General features: G+C 60.0%; 2 protein-coding genes across 2 annotated transcripts in view; both read left to right on the plus strand.

Moving 5' to 3' along the window:
• The window catches only part of LOC101977354 (leukocyte immunoglobulin-like receptor subfamily B member 2), a 38910-nt gene extending 24733 nt beyond the window's left edge, over positions 1–14177 (plus strand). The window contains exons 7-17 of the mRNA XM_078033290.1: positions 2609–2799; positions 3001–3036; positions 4935–5207; positions 5569–5856; positions 10488–10823; positions 11129–11416; positions 12578–12733; positions 12821–12863; positions 12956–12993; positions 13270–13310; positions 13387–14177. Of these exons, the coding sequence (XP_077889416.1) occupies positions 2609–2799; positions 3001–3036; positions 4935–5207; positions 5569–5856; positions 10488–10823; positions 11129–11416; positions 12578–12733; positions 12821–12863; positions 12956–12993; positions 13270–13310; positions 13387–13533 (1837 nt within the window). The 3' untranslated portion in view covers positions 13534–14177. The remainder of the gene's footprint in view (positions 1–2608; positions 2800–3000; positions 3037–4934; positions 5208–5568; positions 5857–10487; positions 10824–11128; positions 11417–12577; positions 12734–12820; positions 12864–12955; positions 12994–13269; positions 13311–13386) is intronic.
• A 2843-nt stretch (positions 14178–17020) lies between these two features.
• Positions 17021–20353, plus strand: part of Gp6 (glycoprotein VI platelet) — a 14023-nt gene continuing 10690 nt past the window's right edge. The window contains exons 1-3 of the mRNA XM_078031482.1: positions 17021–17253; positions 18721–18759; positions 18849–19106. Of these exons, the coding sequence (XP_077887608.1) occupies positions 17220–17253; positions 18721–18759; positions 18849–19106 (331 nt within the window). The 5' untranslated portion in view covers positions 17021–17219. The remainder of the gene's footprint in view (positions 17254–18720; positions 18760–18848; positions 19107–20353) is intronic.

The following is a 20353-nucleotide window of genomic DNA, read 5'->3' on the forward strand; positions in this document are numbered from 1 at the left end:
TTATGTCAGAGAAAACATTTGGCATTTGATTTTCTGGGATTGGCTAACTTCACTTAGCATTATCTTCTCCAACTCTGACCAATTACCTGCAAATGCCATGATTTTATTCTCTTTTATTGCTGAGTAATATTCCATTGTGTATTTTTGCCACATTATTTTTATCCATTCATCCACTGAAGGGCATCTAGGTTGGCTCCATAGTTTAGCTATTGTGAATTGTGCTGCTATAAACATTGATGTGGCTGTGTCCCTGTAGTATGTTTTTAAGTCCTTTGGGTACAGACCGAGGAGAGGAATAGCTGGGTCAAATGGTGGTTCCATTCCCAGATTTCCAAGGGATCTCCATACTGCTTTCCATGTTGGCTGCACCAATTTGCAGTCCCACCAGCAATGTATGAGGGTACCTTTTCCCCACATCCTCACCAACACTTATTGCTGTTTGTCTCCATAATAGCTGCCATTCTGACTGGAGTGAGATGAAATCTTAGAGTAGTTTTGATTTGCATTTCTCTAATTGCTAGAGGTGATGAGCATTTTTTCATGTATTTGTTGAGTGATTGTAAATCCTCTTCTGAGAAGTGTCTGTTCAGGTCCTTGGCCCATTTGTTGATTGGGTTATTTGTTTTTTTGGTGCTCAGCTTTTTGAGTTCTTTGTACACCTAGAGATCAGTGCTCTATCTGATGTGTGAGGGGTAAAGATTGGCTCCCAGGATGTGGGCTCTGTTCACGTCACAGATTGTTTCTTTTACTGAGAAGGCTCCTGGTCCTCTGTTGGTGGGTGTGTAGATAGGGTAGCCGAAAACAGGGTGGGGCTCCCCAAGACACCGAAAACGGAGCTGCCACGAGGCCCAGCCACCCCTCTGCTGGTGTAGCTCTAAAGGACACGAAGCCACCACCACCAGAGACGATTGGGCCCCAGGATCTTCACAGCACCCCCGCCCCCCAAAAGCTAGGATTCGGAAACAGCCAAGAAATCATGATACGCACCAAGTCTTCACGCAGATCCGGCCGTTGGCAGTAGGATGGATGGATCTGGGGGACACGAAGCAGCAGAGTGTCCTGACCAGGACAGCAGATGCCGCTGGACCTCATTACGTGGGAACCTAAGGAGCAGGCAGACGGGTAACGGGATAGAGCACCCACACATGCAGGCAGGAGTGGGAGAGAAGCCCCTGCTCTTCCTCACTAGGCACCCAACCCATGACCAGAAATGTGGGGGACACCCTCACCTGGGAGCTCATGCCCACCAGGATCCAATGCGTCAGGCACACTAGCCCAGAGTGGTGCTGGCTTCGTGGTAGTGAGGGCTCCTCCAGGGACTGGCCCTTCCTGTTCAGAGGCCTCTGCTCCCTGTCACCCAAGCCTCGGGCGCTGTCCTCCTGCTGACATGGACCCTTCCTCTCTTGGTCTCTAGAGAGGCTCAGCCCTGAGGCTCCTCTCCACGCTCCACATTCAGAGGCCCTGGTCAGCGCCCAGCAGCCACAGAGGGGCCCAGCTGAGACCCGCAGCTGTGAGCGCCAGGGCTGCCCGCGCCTCCCTGTGGCCCGCGGCTCCCGAGAGTCCCAGCTCTCCATGCGCCTGTCCCTTTGCACACAGCAGGTGGACACTGGGGGCTGGCTGTGCAGACCTGGTGCTGTGACCACTGTGGCGAGTGAGCAGCAAGTGGCCTGCACAGCGGGTCCCTCTGTCCTTGAAGGACAAAGGGCCACATAGTGAGGAGGGTGACATGGGCGACAGGAGGTGGTGAGGTGCTTGGATGGTTGGTGCTGGGCACAGTGACCTTGAGACATCCACCAGCTGGATGCACCTAGCGATGTAGTAGCTGTATCTCTGTGGGTGCCACCAGAGAGCCACCAGGTGGTCCCCAAGACAGAGATACAGGGTGACCATGGGCAGAGCCCACTGACTCTTGGGCAGTGAGTGGGGGGCAGAGGAAGCTGCCCAGCGGCTGGGCCTCAGGAAAGGCCTGGAGCCATCCACCAGGAGGCATGGTCTGTGTGGGTGAGGCGGAGCCCAGGGTCACCGTGGCTGCAGAGGGAAACCCAGCGTTAGGGTCTGCAGTGTCCCCAGGCCTCCTGCGCTCAGAGGTGGGCTTCTGGGGACCCAGGACCCTGAGGACTTGATGGACATCTGGGAGGTGGGCACTGGCTGGGTGGACACGGTGTGTGTCCTCAGGGGACTTGCTCCCACACCTCCTCTCTCCTCCCTGGCTGCCCTGAGCCACAGCGTCCTCTGCTCCCGTCCACCACGTGTCTTGCCTCACCTCAGGCCCAAGCAGCGGATCCCTGCCCAGAGCCTGGAACCTCTGAAGCTGGACCCAAGCCCCTCTCCTTCCTCAGGGCTGTCCCTGGGTGTGTGGTCCCAGCAGTGAGAGGCTGGCTGTCACTGCCCTCCTGGGTCCCACAGGCCCTTCCTGCACAGTCCCAGAGTGGGGTCGGCCTAGCCCACCCAGAGTCCCCAGGCTTAGGAGGAAGCAGGGGCCTCCTCCCCCTGTCAGGCCGCGAGCCCCGGTCAGGGCGTGGGCACCCCTCCCACGTCTCTGAGGCTCGAGGACCAGAGGAGGAAACCCTGGGAGGAACTGAGAGCCAGCCTGAGGGGTGCTGGCCAGGGCAGAGCCCATCCTGCGCCAGGAGCCCTCCCCTTCCTGTGTGGCAGCCAGTGTCACCATCGTGTCAGGAGGGGCCCGGACGGCTCCAGCCCTGGGTGTGTCCCATGAGGCTCCTGAGCGGCCAGCTGGGTGTGAGGGACCTGGGCCCAGCTTGGCCATGGCCACAGGGGTCTCTGTGCTGCTGGGACTAGGTGAGCGCGGAGGGGACGAGCTGGGTTGGAGGGTGCAGATGGAGAGGCCCGGCCTGATCCTCCTGGGAACTCCCCCCGGGTCCTGGCCAGGGGCTGGCCGGATCACCCAGGGTCCAGCGTCTGTAGCAGGTCTGGGCCTGAGCTCAGGGGAGGGGTTCCCAGGTCCTGGCACTGCCCTCTCACCAGGCCCCTCTATTGCAGTGCTTTTCCTCCATCAAAGGACCCGGGCCCTGGACGGTGAGTGTCCCCTTCCTTCAGCCCTGGGCAGCTCTGGGTCTGGCAGGGTGGGCCTGGGGGGGGGGAAGTGGAGCCTCTGACTCCTGCCAGGGACCTGCCAGGTGCTGGGTCCACCGTCTCCGTTCAGGGTGGTCTCCACTGAGGTGTCCGTCTTGAGGGGTCTGTCCTGGCATCCAGGGATCTGCCTGGGAACAGCAGAGATGGACATGGACACTCAGGGCCAGGGCTGGGACTTTGCTGGGGACCCACTTCCTCCTGAAAATGGGGCCGTGATGCTTCCTGTGTGCTGTCCTTCTGCTGGGGTCACCTGGGCAGCTCTGGCTCTCTGCTCTCTGAGAGGTCAGCTCAGGGCCTCTTGATCCGACAGTGCAGAGCGTGGCCCTGTGTGGCTCTGGGCCTCTGCCAGCTCCTGCCCCAGTCCCCAACTGCAGCCCCTCTCCCTCATGGTGCCCCCCTGCTGGGCTGAGCTCTTCCTGATGTCACCCACTTCCTGATTCTGGGTCACTTACTGGGTCAGGGTCTGCTAAGGCCTTGGGCCTGCACCAGGATGTTGAGGCTGACCTGAGCCTCCGTGGGCTTCCAGCAGGTGCATGGTGCCTGGTCTACTTCCCAGGTCTGTGGTCCACATGAGGTGACTGTGCAGGGTGACAAGCAAGGTCTAGTTCCCTCCTCCCCATGTGGACAGCCCGTTGTCCCAGCACCCTTGGTGGCAAAGGCTGCTTTCCTGCCCTGTGTGTCCTGAGCACCTCCGTCCTCATAGGGGACTGTGTCTCTGTGGGTCTGTCCTGTGTCTTGTACCAGGTCTATGTGCCTGTTTTTGTGCAGTTTGGTGCAGTTTTATTCCTGTAGCTCTGGGTGTGGTTGGGCTCAGGTACTGGGATGACTTCAGTGTTGCTCTTCCTGCTCAGGACTGCTTTGGTCATTCTGGGTTTTTGCCCAGCAGATGAGGTCTTTTGATTTGAACAGAAGTTCAATTTAGGTGTAATTAGTTGAACCTTTGCATTGTGACTGGTTTACAGTGGGGTTGACTAGTTTGGGGTTCAGGTGAGTGGTTTCAGGGTGCAGGTGTGTGTGCATACGTAGATGAAGAGTCAGGTGAGTATACCCAGGAGATTCATGGATGGCAGATATGGCTAGTGATGATGACTGACAGGACTCTGTGGGTGGATAGTGACAGATGATGGACAGAGAGTCACTGAAGGTGGACAGGTGAGACTCATAGGTAGGATATAGACAGGGGCCAGGGGGACTTACGGAAGACACATGTTGACTATACAGGGTTCATCTGTGGGGAAGCTCCTCCCCAGCACAGAGGCTTCAAGGTGGCAGAACTTGCAATAATTGTGGTTCTGCTCCATGCTCAGCTCCCCCTCCCGGCAGCCGGAGTCTGACCCCAGGCCCACAGGGTCACTGCTCTGGACTCTGCCCACGGCCTCCTCAGGCAGGCGTTCCCGAGCTCCTGCAGGATCCCTCAGCAAAGCCCAGCCCCAGCCGTGAGGGTCCGACCCTGGACAGGGGGCTTTCCACCGCCAGGATGTGAGGATAGACAGACAGACTGCAGGACAGAGCCCAGATACTCTGAAGCCTCGAGTTTGCCAAAGACAGGAGGCAGCCCAGGGAGGGAGGCCACTCTTCAATGGAGACACTGGAGTGGAGCTCCAGTGGACGAGGGGGGGTCTCGGGTCACAGGCTTGGTGACGTCCTGTTGAGGGCAAGTTAGGTCTAATAGATGACCCTCCTTCCTGGTGGAGGGTGGAGGTCCCTCCCTGCCCAGGACACCACTCAGGGATTCACACCCAGGTCACCCCTCTGCCCCCCAGGATGGGCTGGGGCAGAGCCCTGGATGGGGCCCTCCTGACACCAGGTCACAGGTGACGGGGCTCTTCTGCTTCTCCCAGGGGTGCCCTCCATCTGGGCAGAGCCAGGATCTCTGGTTCCCCACGGTAGTGCTGTGACCATCGTCTGCAGGATTCCTCCAGGGGTGACACAGTTGCGTCTGTATCATGTGGAAACTAAGTTGTGGTGTGACAGAGACCCACAGGGAGCCCCGGAGGTGGCCCAGTTCTCCCTCCAGAGGATGACAGAGGGCCAGTCAGGGACTTACCACTGTGAATACTGGACGGAAGGACGCTCATCAGGACAAAGTGACCCACTGGGGCTGGTGGTGACAGGTGAGGAGAGCCAAGGACACTGTCCCCAGCCACACTCTCTGCTGCCCACCTCACTGGCCCAGGTGTGCCCAGCGCAGACCCTGCCCAGGGTCTCTGCCCACTGTGTGGTCCCCTCCTGTGTGCTGACTGGGGTCCCAGCTGCCCAGAGAGGGGCTGCAGGTCCTGGGGGTGCTCAGTCTCTAGCCATGTACAGCCACCCCGTGTTCTGGGTCCTGAAAGTGGGAGGAGTTTGTGTTTTGTCCCTGGTCCCTGAAGCTCACCCAGGTCAGCATCTCCTGGGCCATCCTCCTCCTCCTCCTCCAGAGCAGGGAGCCAGGGTCCATTTCATGGTGGTTTTAAAGCTGGATCTGTTTTCTTCCAGGGATGCACAAGGAGAAGCCCTCCCTGACTGCTGAGCCTGGTCCCCAGGTGGCCTCAGGGGGACAGGTGACTCTGCTCTGTCACACAACTTATTCCTATGACATCTTCATTCTGTGCAGAGACAGGGCAGCCTCCCTGTCCCAGAACTGCTCCCACCAGAACCACAGCTCATTCCTCATGTCCCCTGTGACCCTGGCCCACGGGGGCACCTACAGGTGCTATGTCTCCTCCAGGGACAGACCCCACCTCTGGTCTCTGCCCAGTGACCCCCTTGAGCTCCTGGTCACAGGTGAGTGCGTGTCTGACCGCTGTGCCTTTGCCCTGGACAGGGGTGTCTCGAGGCGTTCAGGTCGGCCCCACACTGTGTGGTGGTGCCCGCACCTGACCTAGCCGTGGTCACTCTGTGTGACTTCTGGACCCTGAGCACTTGCATGTTCATTGTGACAATTTGGGGCAGATGTAAGTAAGTGGCTGGGGCTGAGATGTCCTTTCCCATCCATGGGGAGATGCTCCCTGACCTAGTGCCAGGCTCGTGGACCAGAGTCCCCCGCGTTGTAGTGGTCAGTTGGCGCCTGTTCCCTCCTGCCATCCCTTCCCCTCAGTCCCTCTCTGTGTGGGGACAGTCAGCATGTCACTAACTGGTGACACACATGTTGCACATGTCTCTGAAGTTTCTTCATGTAGGTGAATTTCTGGGTCCCCTTGTGTGTGATGCCGTGACAGCCGTTGTACCTCAGAGTGGCCATTTGTGGGTGGACACAGTGGATGGTCATCTATGCAGGGTGCCCAGGATGGACTTCTGTCCAGGACCCTGCAGGCTGGCCAGGGAGGTGCAGCTCCTGCCTTTGCTCCGGTGGCCGAATCCCCAGGCCTTCCCCTGGGCAGCTGGGACTTCTCAGGTGTCAGGGAGGGGACATGCTCCAGCCAGAGTGACCCAGGGGACACGAGCACACAGGGGTGAGAGACCCTGCTGGGCCTTCTGACGTGACTGGTCAGTGTGACAGTGGCCTGGGTTAGGGTGGACATTGCAGCCGGCCCCCAGGAAGAGGTCCAGGACAGAGGAGGAGGAGATGGCTGGTGTCCACGTCTGGCCACTGGGGACAGGAGCGCTGGGCACGGACAGCTGAGTGGGTTACCCTCCACGGTGCCTCTAGCCTTATAGCTCTAGTCAGAAAGACTCCTGTGGCCTGTGTCACACGTCCAGGAGCTGTCCTTCTCTGACTCCAGTGGCCAGCCACAGAGCTCCTGACCACGGGTGTCCAGCCCCCTCCCGGCCTCTCATGGAAGCAGAGCTCCCCTGCCCTCGCTGGAGGGCGCCTTAGGGTCATCCTGCCTGGTGCCCACAGCCTTCTGCCAGTCCTGACACCCTCATTTCTCCAACATCACACTGTCACACCAAGGTCACCTGTCACCTGGTCCTTGTCATTTTCCCTGCACTGGCCTCTCACTCCACCCAGCACCAGGGAGCCAGGCCCAGAGCCACCGCTGCCCGTTGTTGGTCGACGCCCAGGGGCAGGGGTGCTTAGACCTAGAGGTACTCTGTGGCCTCCGAGGTCCCAGCACTGGCCCTGGCCAGGCTGAGCGCTCACGTCCAGGGACTCCCTCCGTCACACTGTGGAGTGCTGCCCAGGGCCACAGAGCTCCTCCCCTGAGCTGGGGGAAGCGTCCCCTGCCAGAAGCACTCCCTGCATTGTGAGGACCAGCTGTCCTTCCCCTCAGGGCTCAGCCCCCGTCACAGGGCCTCTGTGGTGCTGCTGTGAGTGTCTGTCACAGCGCCTGTCCCTGGGGTGGTCAGCTTCACCTGTTGCTTGACAGCCTGGGGGGGAGGGTGCACTGCTGTCCCCTCGTGGCCAGCGACCCTCGTGGAAGGTTTAGTTTAGGGGTGATCAGTGCCGCAGGGTGCAGGTGGATCCTCACTGTGTGCAAACCCCCAGGTCCACCTAGTCCCCTTGTGGTTGGGGTCTTGGCCGCTGCTGCCGTCCTCCTGGGCCTCTGCCTCCTCTCTTCCACCTCTGCCTCCTCCTCCTCCCCCTCTGACTCCTCCTCCTCCCCCTCTGTCTCCTTCTCCCCTCTGCCTCCTCCTCCTCCCCCTCTTCGTCCTCCTCCTTCTCCTCCTCCTCTCCCTCTTCCTCCTCCTCCTCCTCTCCCTCTGCCTCCTCCTCCTCCTCCCCCTCCTCCTCCTCCTCTCCCTCTGCCTCCTCCTCCTCCCCCTCTGCCTCCTCCTCTTCCCCTCTTCCTCCTCCTCCTCCCCTCTTCCTCCCCTCTGCCTCCTCCTCCTCCTCCTCCCCCTCCTCCTCCTCCTCCCCCTCCTCCTGCTCCTCCCCTCCTCCTCCTCCGCCTCCCCTCTGCCTGTGCTGATGGTTCTGATGTCTATGATGGTCTTCATTGTGGTATCCATGATAAAGGCGTCTCCCTGGCGCCCAGAGTCATGGCTGGAACCAGCAGAGATGGACATGGACACTCAGGGACAGGCTTGGGCTTTGCCCGGGAAGCCGTGTCCCCCTGAGAATGGGTCCGTGAAGCTTCCCGCGTGCTGTCCTTCTGCTGGCATCCCCTGGGCAGCTCTGGCTCTCTGCTCTCTGAGAGGTCAGCTCAGGGCCTCTTGCTCTGACAGTGCAGAGCGTGGCCCTGTGTGGCTCTGGGCCTCTGCCAGCTCCTGCCCCACTGCGCCCAGTTCCCCTTCCTGAGTGGGGACAGGGGCTTGTGGGTGAGCGCAGGCCCAGGGCTCATGGAGGGGGTGGGCCTGCCCTGTGGGGTGAGGCCAGCCTCCCAGGGCCTGAGAGCACTCCCTGCCCCGCCCCCAGGACCCTCCTCAGCTGCTCATGGACACCCTCATCTGGGTACAGCTCCTCTAAAGGCCTTGTCCCCTCCTGATTCAGACCCGGGGCCCTGGCTGTGAGCCCCGCGTGGTCCTGTGTGCTGGGACAGGCTGGGCGTCCCCTGCAGTGGCCCTGCCTGGGACTGAAGGCAGAGCAACGCCTCCCCTCCCCTCCCCCGTCCCCTCCTGCACTGGGAGGGTCTCTTCCTTGGCCTTTTTCTACCTGGGGCTCTGCAGACCCAGGGGAAGGTAGACCACGTGGTGCACTCACTCTGCTCACAGCAGGTCTGGTCCCTTCACCCCTCAGCCCCTCCCTCTCCCCTCCTCCCTGGGTCCCCTCTCGTCATGGGGACCCCCCTTTCCTCCCTTACTCTGCCCTACCTTCTGCATAGAGAGAAAACCCAGGCCCTCCCCATCTGACTGGCTCTTTCACTTACATAATGGTCTCCACTCCCACTCCTCCACAATGCCCTATCTCCTTCTTCTTGATGGATGAGTAATACTCCTCTGTGTATATACACCGCCTTTTCTTTATCCGTCTGCTGATGGGCACAGGGCTGGTGACGTGGCTTGGCTAGTGGGGACTGTGTTGCCATAAACACTGAAGTGGCTGTGTCACTGTCGTGTGCTGATTTTAGTTCTTTGGGATAAATACGGAGGTGTGGGCAGCTGGGCCCTGGGGTGGTTCCGTCCTAGTGTTGTGAGGACTCTCAGGGTCAGAGTGGCTGCCTGGTCTGCAGTCCCAGGGCAGTGTGTGAGGGCCCCTCTTCCCCACCACCTGGCAGCACGTCTCACTGTGTTGTTGCTGTTCTGATTCAGGGAGGAGACTTGGTGTCGTGATTTGTAGTCCTCTGGTTGCCAGACTCTGGCTGTCCCCACATTAGTTGGCACTTGTATTTCTTCCCTGTCCCAGACTGTAGCTCCTCTCCCTCATGGTGCCCCCCTGCTGGGCTGAGCTCTTCCTGATGTCACCCACTTCCTGATTCTGGGTCACTTACTGGGTCAGGTCTGCTAAGGCCTTGGGCCTGCACCAGGATGTTGAGGCTGACCTGAGCCTCCGTGGGCTTCCAGCAGGTGCATGGTGCCTGGTCTACTTCCCAGGTCTGTGGTCCACATGAGGTGACTGTGCAGGGTGACAGGTCGGGTCTAGTTCCCTCCTCCCCATGTGGACTGCCCGTTGTCCCAGCACCCTTGGTGGCAAAGGCTGCTTTCCTGCCCTGTGTGTCCTGGGCACCTTGGTCCTCATCAGGGGACTGTAATGTGGGGGCTTGTCTCTGTGACTTCCAGGCTGTCCCATCTGTCTCTGTGTCTTGGTGCCAGGACCAGGCCCCTGTGCTGTAGTAAGGTGGGGAGTAGGTTTCTTGGAGCCTCCCACATCCATCTTCCTGCTCTCGATTGCTCTTCTCATTCTGGGGTTAGCCCAGCGATAGGACTTTTCAATTCAGAAGGAGCTCACTTGGACCATGGTCAGTGAACCTTTCTCTGGGGCTGTTGTCAGTGGGGTGAACTAGCCTGGGGTACAGTGAGCAGGTTTAGGGTGCAGGTGTGAGTGCAGACGTTGATGAGCATCGGGGGTGTAGACTCAGGGGACACATGGGTGACAGGCATAGCTAGGTGGTGGATGATGGACAGGAGCTATCTAGGTAAACCGTGGTAGATGGAGGTGACAGGTGACTGTGATGGTGATAGGAGAGACAGTGGTTGACAGTTGTGGGGTGCCCAGGAGTGGGAATATGCAGGAAAGGGGGACAGGCTGGAGGACGCAGCCCAGAACCCTCCACGGGCTGGAGTTTGCAGATCAGGGGAGCCAGCCCAGGACGCAGCTTGTGCTGGGCGGACGATGACGGGCTCCAGGGGGCCAGCGAGGGTCTCGGGTCACAGGCTTGGTGACGTCCTGTTGAGGGCAAGTTAGGTCTAATAGATGACCCTCCTTCCTGGTGGAGGGTGGAGGTCCCTCCCTGCCCAGGACACCACTCAGGGAGGCGTGGCTGGATTCACACCCAGGTCACCCCTCTGCCCCCCAGGATGGGCTGGGGCAGAGCCCTGGATGGGGCCCTCCTGACACCAGGTCACAGGTGATGGGGCTCTTCTGCTTCTCCCAGAGACGCCCTCCATCTGGGCAGAGCCAGGATCTCTGGTTCCCCACGGCAGTGCTGTGACCATCGTCTGCAGGATTCCTCCAGGGGTGACACAGTTGCGTCTGTATCATGTGGAAACTAAGATGTGGTGTGACAGAGACCCACAGGGAGCCCCGGAGGTGGCCCAGTTCTCCCTACAGCAGGTGACACCCAACCAGGCAGGGATTTACCACTGTGAATACTGGACAGAAGGACGCTCATCAGGACAAAGTGACCCCCTGGAGCTGGTGGTGACAGGAGAAGAAGATCCAAGGACACTGTCCCCAGCCACACACTCTGCCGCCCACTTCACTGGCCCAGGTGTGCCCAGCGCAGACCCTGCCCAGGGTCTCTGCCCACTGTGTGGTCCCCTCCTGTGTGCTGACTGGGGTCCCAGCTGCCCAGAGAGGGGCTGCAGGTCCTGGGGGTGCTCAGTCTCTAGCCATGTACAGCTATCCCCTGTCCTGGGTCCTGAAAGTGGGAGGAGTTTGTGTTTTGTCCCTGGTCCCTGAAGCTCACCCAGGTCAGCATCTCCTGGGCCATCCTCCTCCTCCTCCTCCGACACCAGAGCAGGGAGCCAGGGTCCATTTCATGGTGATTTTAAAGCTGGATCTGTCTTCTTCCAGGAATGCACAAGGAGAAGCCCTCCCTGACTGCTGAGCCTGGTCCCCAGGTGGCCTCAGGGGGACAGGTGACTCTGCTCTGTCACACAGCTTATTCCTATGACATCTTCACTCTGTGCAAAGACAGGGCAGCCTCCCTGCCCCAGACCTGCTCCCACCAGAACCACAGCTCGTTCCTCATGTTCCCTGTGACCCTGGCCCACGGGGGCACCTACAGGTGCTATGTCTCCTCCAAGGACAGACCCCACCTCTGGTCTCTGCCCAGTGACCCCCTTGAGCTCCTGGTCACAGGTGAGTGCGTGTCTGACCGCTGTGCCTTTGCCCTGGACAGGGGTGTCTCGAGGCGTTCAGGTCGGCCCCACACTGTGTGGTGGTGCCCGCACCTGACCTAGCCGTGGTCACTCTGTGTGACTTCTGGACCCTGAGCACTTACATGTTCATTGTGACAATTTGGGGCAGATGTAAGTAAGTGGCTGGGGCTGAGGTGTCCTTTCCCATCCATGGGGAGATGCTCCCTGACCTAGTGCCAGGCTCGGGGACCAGAGTCCCCAGCGATGGAGTAGTCAGTTGGTGCCTGTCCCCTCCTGCCGTCCCTTCCCCTCAGTCCCTCTCTGTGTGGGGACAGTGAGCATGTCACTAACTGGTGACACACATGTTGCCCATGTCTCTGAAGTTTCTTCATGTAGGTGAATTTCTGGGTCCCTTGTGTGTGATGCTGTGACAGCCGTTGTACCTCAGAGTGGCCATTTGTGGGTGGACACAGTGGATGGTCATCTATGCAGGGTGCCCAGGACCCTGCAGGCTGCCAGGGAGGTGCAGCTCCTGCCTTTGCTCTGGTGGCCAAGTCCCCAGGCCTTCCCCTGGGCAGCTGGGACTTCTCAGGTGTCAGGGAGGGGACATGCTCCAGCCAGGGGTGACCCAGGGGACAGGAGCACACAGGGGTGAGAGACCCTGCTGAACCTTCTGACGTGACTGGTCAGCGTGACAGTGGCCTGGGTTAGGGTGGACATTGCAGCCGGCCCCCAGGAGGAGGTGCAGGACAGTGAGGAGGAGATGGCTGGTGTCCACGTCTGGCCACTGGGGACAGGAGCGCTGGGCGGGGACAGCTGAGTTGGTTACCCTCCATGGACGCCCCTAGCCTTATAGCTTTAGTCAGAAAGAATCCTGTGGCTTGCATCACACGTCCAGGAGCTGTCCTTCTCTGACTGCAGTGGCCAGCCGCAGAGCTCCTGACCACAGGTGTCCAGCCCCCTCCCGGCCTCTCATGGAAGCAGAACTCCCCTGCCCTCGCTGGAGGGCGCCTTAGGGTCATCCTGCCTGGTGCCCACAGCCTTCTGCCAGTCCTGACACCCTCAGTTCTCCAACATCACACTGTCACACCAAGGTCACCTGTCACCTGGTTATTGTGATTTTGTGACCTGTCATCCTGGTCCTTTGTGATCCGTGCCGCAGGGTGCATGTGGATCCTCACTGTGTGTGAACCCCCAGGTCCACCTAGTCCCCTTGTGGTTGGGGTCTCGGCCGCTGCTGCCGTCCTCCTCATCCTCTGCCTGCTCCTCCTGGGCCTCTGCCTATGCCGACACCGAGGGCCATGTCGGGCCAGACGCTGTATGTCCTGGGGCTGAAGGTGAATCGGGGAGGACTGTGGGCCGGGGCTGGCATCTCCCTTCCAGCCTGACCATTGTCCCTTCCTAGGGGTGACTGACGGTGGGACCAAGAGCCCAGTGTGGGACGTAAGGTAGGACAGTTCAGACTCCCCCAATAAAAACCTCCGAGATCCTAGGAGTCCTCTCCGGGACTTCCCATGACACCCCTCCCCCTTCCCATCAGCTCCAGACCTGCCTGCGACGTCCAGGGGGAAGATGAAGGTGAGTGGACGGGAGAAGGGTGGCCTGTGTGGGGCGGGAGCCAAGCAGCTGGAGGCCTGGGGCAGGGCAGGACTGGAGCCAGCTCCGCCCTGCTGGGGGCCATTACTGCCTCCTGGAGAACTGGAGGCCTGGGGCAGGGCAGGACAGGAGCCAGCTCTGCCCTGCTGGGGGCATTACTGTCTCCTGGAGAACATATTGCTCCGATATCTGGGAGGTGGGCCCGGGTCGTTGGAGGACTGTCGTGCAGGAGGTCCACCCTCTCATCTTCCCTTTCAGAGGACACGGAGCACAGGGAGCATGGACAGCTGGACACACAGGTGAGCCCTCCCTCCATGCCTCTCCTCCCAGCCCAAGCCCAGGTGCCCGCTCCACACGTGTGCCTCCCCGTGGCAGGTCCCTGCTGCAGAAGGCCCACAGGAGGTGACCTATGTCCAGCTGCACCCAAGGACCCTCACCAGGAGTGTGTGTCCACTTCCCTCCCGAGAGCCCCAGGACAGGTCAACACAGCCCTGTGTGTATGCCACACTCACCTCGCCTTGAGAGGACAGCAGGGCTGGCTGAGTGGACGGCAGTGCCCAGGTGCCGCTCTGTGTCCCTCAGCGCCAGCCCCCAGGTGGGAGCCCTGAGACTCGGAGAGAGAAGCTCGTGCACTGCCGGGAACCCCGGGGGCTCTGGCGCAGTCCTGGCTCCTGGCAATTCGCACCAAGTGTTTCAGAGGAGCCTGCCTGGGCTCATGTGGGGAGGGGCGGGTGGCCAGGCAGGCCTCCTCTAAGGGACTGGCTACAGCTGCGGGAGGCCAGCCTGCCCTCCAGCCCTCAGGAAGCGGACGAGTGGCTTGAGGAGGACCCTGAGTCTTCCGCAGCTGGATGTCGTGGGTGGCGCTGCAGCACGCTGGTCACGGTGCCCCCCGGGGGGCCAGTCCATTCTGCCCACTGTGATCCCAAGGGGGGCCTGGCTCACGTGGGGGTTTGGCCTTCGGTCCCTTCAGCCCCCGTGGCTCTCCCCGTGGCTGCAGCCTCCACAGGCTCAGGTGCAGGGTCCCCTTGTCACCCTCCCCCACATGCCCAGCTCCTCGGTGGCATCTCGCAGTGGCCGGTCACTGATGGGAGCACTCTTTGTGTATCTGTCGGCCATTCGTGTGAGTCACAGAAATAAACAAGATTCAGGTCCTTTGCTCGTTTAAAGACCAGGCTCTTTGTGTTTCTGCTGTCGAGCTGTTGGACGCCAGCTCCATGGAGATTGGACAAGGGACCACGTCTTTGTGCACATCGCTCAGTACCGCTCAGCCTTTAAGGAGAAGGGCGTCCTGCAGCTGCCACGGCAGGATGGACCTGGAGGGCGTAGAAGGCAAAGGCTGCACCATCTCAGGGATACGTGGCATCGAAACAGACAAGGACGGGGGCTGGACACACAAAGGCCGAGGGTGGAACAGGCGTTACGAGGAGCAGGGTGGGGAGGATGCGGGGAGACGTGGACGGTCAAGGCTGAGGTCCAACGTCCAGTGTGAGGACTGGAGTGAACAGCACTCAACTGGGTCAGGATTTTTGCCAAGTGGTTAGATTGTGTTGCTGTTGCCACACACAAAACCGTTGACTGTGAGATGGCTGGGTGCAGCGAGCCACCCCCCAAGTCATTGGGGGCCCAAGTCAGTCAATTCCACATTATGCAAAAGGGAGCTTATCCTGGCGGGGCTTGGACACACCTCCCTTCAACACTGCCAGGACCCCTCCTGGGGTGCGGCTCTCCTCCAGGACCCAGGGGTGGGGCCATGTTGTGAGGAAGAGCTGCAGCTACCTTGGGAGAATGAGGCAGCTTCCAGGAGCCCAGGGGCCTGGGGCCCTCAGCCCCAGGACCACACGGAAGCAAAGTCCTCCAACAATGGGGAGCTGGGAGTGCATTCTTGCCCCAGGGAGCCCTGAGAGGAGGAGGTGGCCCTGCTGAGACCAGTACAGGCCTGAGACCCTGAGGGAAGAACTCCCCTACGCCTGGCCCATGAGACGGCCTTGCTTCCTCGCCAGGCTCATGGGAATCCACTGCACAGCCTCAGAAAACAGCATGCTCTCCATCTGCCCTGCCATTGCCCAAGCTCCTCGGGCTCCCTGGGTTCCGTACCCGGGGGCTGCCCCATGTGCAGCAGGTGCTCAGTAGATAGTTGCTGTTTTGGAATGAACAAAATCCATGACAGTATGTGAACAGCCCAGTTGTCAAAAGGTCGGCCTGATGCAAACCCACCTGCTCCCCCCGAGGCACCAGCGGACACTCTCACACGAGGCCTTGGGGGGTACATGGCCTGTGCCCTGGGCGGTGAAGGAACCGCTGCAGGATCCTGCTGGCCACTCCTCTAACCATGGCGGGTGGCCCACGGCCTGCCAGGCTGTCTGTTGGGTGGAAGTGTTACTGCTCCGTGGGGTTCAAGTCCTGCTGTGGACCCTCAGGTGTGCGTGGTACCACCACAGAGCCAGCTGTAAAGCTTCGACTGTGGTGTGACCTGGAAGGGAGACTCTGTGCCCCCAGACACCCTGCTGGGGGTCCTGGCCTCAGGGTCTGGAGCAGGGCAGATCCTGCTGAGGGGACGTTCTGGGTGCTCAGCCCACCTCAGGGGCTGCGCTGTGCTGGGTCCAGCAGCGGCATGGCCTCCACACTGAGACCACAGAGGGCAGCAGCTCCTGCTCCCTGAGCCTCATCATGGCTCTTGGCCTCCGTGGACTCGCAATTCAGAGTGGAGAACCCCGGACGACCCCCTGCATTTCCAGGACCTCAGAGGGACGCCCTCTGCACCATGTGCTGGTTTCTCATTGGTGATCTGACTGACGATGATACAGGACGTCTGGGAGAAAGGTCCGGTTCTCAAAGACACTGCAGAATCCAGAGGAGGGACCCGGGCCAGAGGGGAGGGGTCAGCTTTCCAGGAAGAGGTCCTAGTATTGAAGTGGACTCCAAGTCCCTGGGTGGTCTGGGTTCAGATTCTGCACCCTTGGTCCCTCCAGAGAACTCTGGCCACCTCTGACACATGGTCTGTGGCTGTCCCAACCCGAAGGGGACTCCTGCTCGCAACACCTAGTGGGGGGGCTGCGGCTGCCACTGAGCAGCCTGTCTCCAGGAGGCCCTCTTGGCCCCAACAGGGGTGCCCTGGACAGTAGTGCTGCGGTGGGGACACCCTGATGTGACCCCTCCAATCTGCAGCCCCAGCTCTGTGCTCCTCAGTCCCACGCCCCTTTCCTCAGGGCCTTTGGGGATGCTGTCCTCCATGGGGCTCACAGCTGGCCCAGGGCAGACGAGATGGCGTGGCCCTACGCCACACCCGCTGTTGTTCCTCAAATCTCTCTGCCACCTGCCAGGACCCAGGCATCCCCACTTCCTATCAAAGCGCCCTGAAGCCTTCCTATCAAGGGTCCCCAGATGCGATCCACCAGCACCTTGTGCTTGTCCCATGTCTGCACGCATTCCACCCTTGGCAGGAGTGTAACGGGCCCAGCTGCTGTGGAGGACAGCAGGGAGGTACTCAGACAATCAGGAATGGGATCGGTCACAGGCATGTTTTAGGTAGACAGGACGAGTAGGTTATGGCAGGTATTAGAATGTCATTCCTGAAGGTCAGATCATAGACCAGGCTATCTCTCTCTCTGCCTGTCTGTCTGTCTATCCATCTGTCAATCATCTAGATATCCCATTTTGCTTACCCAAACCCTGTTCCTGGACAATGGGTTGCTTCCACCTTTTGGCCACTGTGAGCATTCTGCCATGAACCCGGGGTTACAAATACCTCCTCAAGGCCCGGCTTTCGACCCTTTCGGCCTCATGCCCAGAGGTGGACTTGCTAGATCACAGGACTCCCATCTCTGTCTGCCCCGTCACATTGCTGCCAGCAAGGCAGGCACAGGGCTCCACGTTCTCCCCCTCGCCATTTCATAAGTCACAGCCATCCTAGCAGGTGTGCAGTGAGACCTCCTGTGGCCTGGATTCGCGTTCCCCTGGTGACAGCGGGAGTATGGGACACAGGCCAGGCCACCGCAGGCCGGCAGGGATGGTGGGGCAGCAGGCTGGCAAGAGGAGATAAGGGGCCTCCTGGGAGCCCGTGTGCAAGTCATGCTCCGGAGGAGACAGCTCAGCCTGATGAGCCTCAATTAGGAAACCCGGGCTGGGCGGGGAGGGGCCTCTCCGTCCTCACTGCAGCCTGAGCCTCTGCTCCCGCCTCCACCACGGAGCTCTGCCCAGGCCCAGCAGCCATGGCTCCATCCTTGACTGCTCTCTTCTGTCTCGGTGAGTCCCCAGGGGTGACTGGGCGATGCCGAAGGGCAGGCACTGCGCCCCTGGTGAAAGAGGATCAATAAACCCCCGCGAGACGAAGCCCCCCTGGGGAGTGTGGAGCTCGCGGCTGCTTTCCCACTCGGTGCTTCTCCTGCTCTCCACCGGCTGGTGCTGGGCACCTGGTGCCATCATTTCCTATGGCTCAGCTCCGAGAGGCTAAGCAGGCAGCGACGGACTGTGTGCCGAGGACGAGGGGCAGCCAGGGCCCTTGACTTGCTCCTGCGCTGGCCCTTGAGCACACTCACCGCGGGTGACCTGCGGTTCTGGGTTGTTTCCTTCCCTTTCTAAGACACTGAGCCCTGGAATCCTCGTGGCCCCACGAGGCAGGCCCTAGGACCTCCCTCATTTTACAGTGGGACCGGAGGGTTAAGTGACTTGTCCCCACAGCAAGGACTCATACAAACTAAGGACTTTTGCCACCAAATCCAGGCAGGGTTTTAACTTTTTCCCTTATATTTGACGGGGGTGACGGGCTGAGCGTTTCTTGCATGTGTTAGTAGTGCACGGCATCATGGCGTTTCCATACCCGAGCTCCTTGGGGACTGGCTGACTCGGGCTAATTCACATCGCCATACCTCTCAGCTGAATTTTTAAAATAGTGAGAACATTTAAGATCTATCCTCAGGGATTTCCAAGAGTCAACCCGTGGTTAGCCCTGGGCGGTGGGTCCCCTGCAGGGTGTCTTCCCCCGACCTCTGACCACCGTCCCCCAGCCCCGGGGCCCCGAGTTCTAGTCTGCTGTTTCTGTGGGTTCCCTGACCCACGTTCTTTACCACTAAACTAGGCTGCTGGTGTGAGGATCCATCTGCCACCGGCTGGGGACTGTGGGCAAGACCCTGCCCCAGCGGCCTGATAATGACACAGTGCAACACTGGTGCCCAGCACTACACCCTGGGGGCTCAGGGCCCACCTTGGGAAATTGGCACAGCGCCTCTGCTGAGAAAGTCAGTGCCCAGCGCCCCAGACCCTGACAGCAGAGGTCAGTGTGCACCCAGTCCCCGCGCTCTGCTCGGGGTCTGGGAGGGGTTGCCCAGGGCGGGCACAGTCCATCTTTGACTTAAAATTTTAATTGTGGCCGAACGCACTTAGCTCAGAATTTCCCAGGAGTGACATTCAGTCTGTTCAGGGTGTCGCAGACCAGCCTCTGGTTCAGAGACCTGTGCCACCCCCCCAGGAAACCCCAGCCCCAGGGGATTGCCCCGTCCTCCGGGTCCAGCCCACAGGGCCCTGGAGGCTTGAGTCGGTGGATTTAGTTGTTCTGGACACTGTGCAATGCCATCCCCAGAGTGTGTCCTTAGGGACTTGGTTCCTTCGCTTAACAGTGACGGGTGGCTTTGGAAAAACTGAAATACAGTGAAAAGCGAGTGGGGACGGGAGGCGTCGGCCAAGTCCCCAGCGCGGGTTCTCTTCTCTCCCCAGGGCTGTGTCTGGGGCGGCCGGTGACCGCAGCGCAGAGCGGTGAGTGCTTGTGTGACGGGCAGGCGCAGTGTGGGGCCCAGAGGGGCCTCTTCGTTTGGCCACTGACCTCGGTCACGCGTCCCTTCCAGGCCTACTCCCCAAGCCCTCCCTCCGGGCTCTGCCCAGCTCCCTAGTGCCCCTGGAGAGGCCGGTGACCATCTGGTGCCACGGGCCTCAGGGCGTGGACCTGTACCGCCTGGAGAAACTGGGATCCAAGAAGTACGAGGACCACAACTTCCTCTCCATCTCGGCCATGAAAACGAGTCACGCGGGGCGCTACCGCTGCTCCTACCAGAACGGGTCCCAGTGGTCGCTCCCCAGTGACCATCTGGAGCTGGTCGCCACTGGTAACTGGAGGGTGGGGGATGGAGTGTGGATTCAGGGCCGCCCGCCCAGGTCTGAACTCATAATCTTGATTTTTAAAATAGCTTTATTTATTTATTTTCATGTGGTGCTGAGGATCCAACCCAGTGCCTCGCAGGTGATAGGGCGTGCTCTGCCTCTGAGCCGCCACCCCAGCCCCTGCATGCAACATGTTTTTTAAAAATCAAACATTCATGCAGAAACGCCCACGACGGACAGATATCATATCTGTAGGTGGACGGCCTGGCAGGGCTCTGGCCTGCTGCAGGCGGAGGCCACAGGAGCAGCGGCCCTGCCTCCCAGCCCAGCGCAGTTCTTAACCACACTTCTCCCGGGTGGGGAGGGGGTTGCACGTTGCCGGAGCTTGCTTCCAGGACAGCCCGTCGGAAGATGAGAATTCCTTTTTTGGGGGGAGGTATAAACAAACATTCAAACTGAGAACGATGTGGATTTTCATGATCTACTTGACTTTTCAGTATTTTTCAACCTGTTAATCACTTGGACAAAATCAAGATCTGCCCCTCCCTGGGTGCCGGCTGGCCGTGTGCCTCCGTCCCCCGTCCCCTCCTGCTGTCTCTGCCCTGCCTCTAGGGCCCACCAGCCAGGCTTCCTCGCCACTTCTTTTGGGGTCCACCTTGAAGGCTGTATTCCCCTTGAGTATTTCCCTGGCCCCTACTCAAGAGTGCACCGTGACCTTGGAGGGTACCTGACACCGGATGTGCCACCCATCTGCCCGTTGGCCTTAGTTGTTTTTTTTCCACCTGATGGGATTTTTATTGGTTAGAACAGACACATGATCATCGGTTCAGCGATAAAGAGCCGGGTGTGGAGGCACACGCCTGCGATCCCAGCAATCTGGGAGGCTGAGGCAAGAGGAGGACGAGGGGGAGGCCAGTCTCATGAACTTACTGAGGCCCTCACTCAGAATAAAGAGTATAAAGGGCTGGGACGTGGCTCCGTGGTAGAGCGCCCTTGGGTTCAATCCCCAGCATAACACAGAGAAGTGTTGAAGGAGTGAACAGCCCCCAGTTACCAGGGTAGTTCATTGCTCTTTGCCTTTGTGATCCTGTGTGCCAGGCAGGTGTCACCGTGGTGCGTGTCACCGTGGTGTCGTCACCAGGGTGGGCAGCGATGGTGAGCTCAGAGTACTTTACACTCAGGTCTGGGAGGGCAGAGCTGGCAGCCCACACCCACGCACGGGAGCACCGCAGCTCGTCACCTATTGTCCTGT

The sequence above is a fragment of the Ictidomys tridecemlineatus genome, chromosome 15, assembly GCF_052094955.1.
Source record: "Ictidomys tridecemlineatus isolate mIctTri1 chromosome 15, mIctTri1.hap1, whole genome shotgun sequence".
In the NCBI taxonomy this organism is placed as follows: domain Eukaryota; kingdom Metazoa; phylum Chordata; class Mammalia; order Rodentia; family Sciuridae; genus Ictidomys; species Ictidomys tridecemlineatus.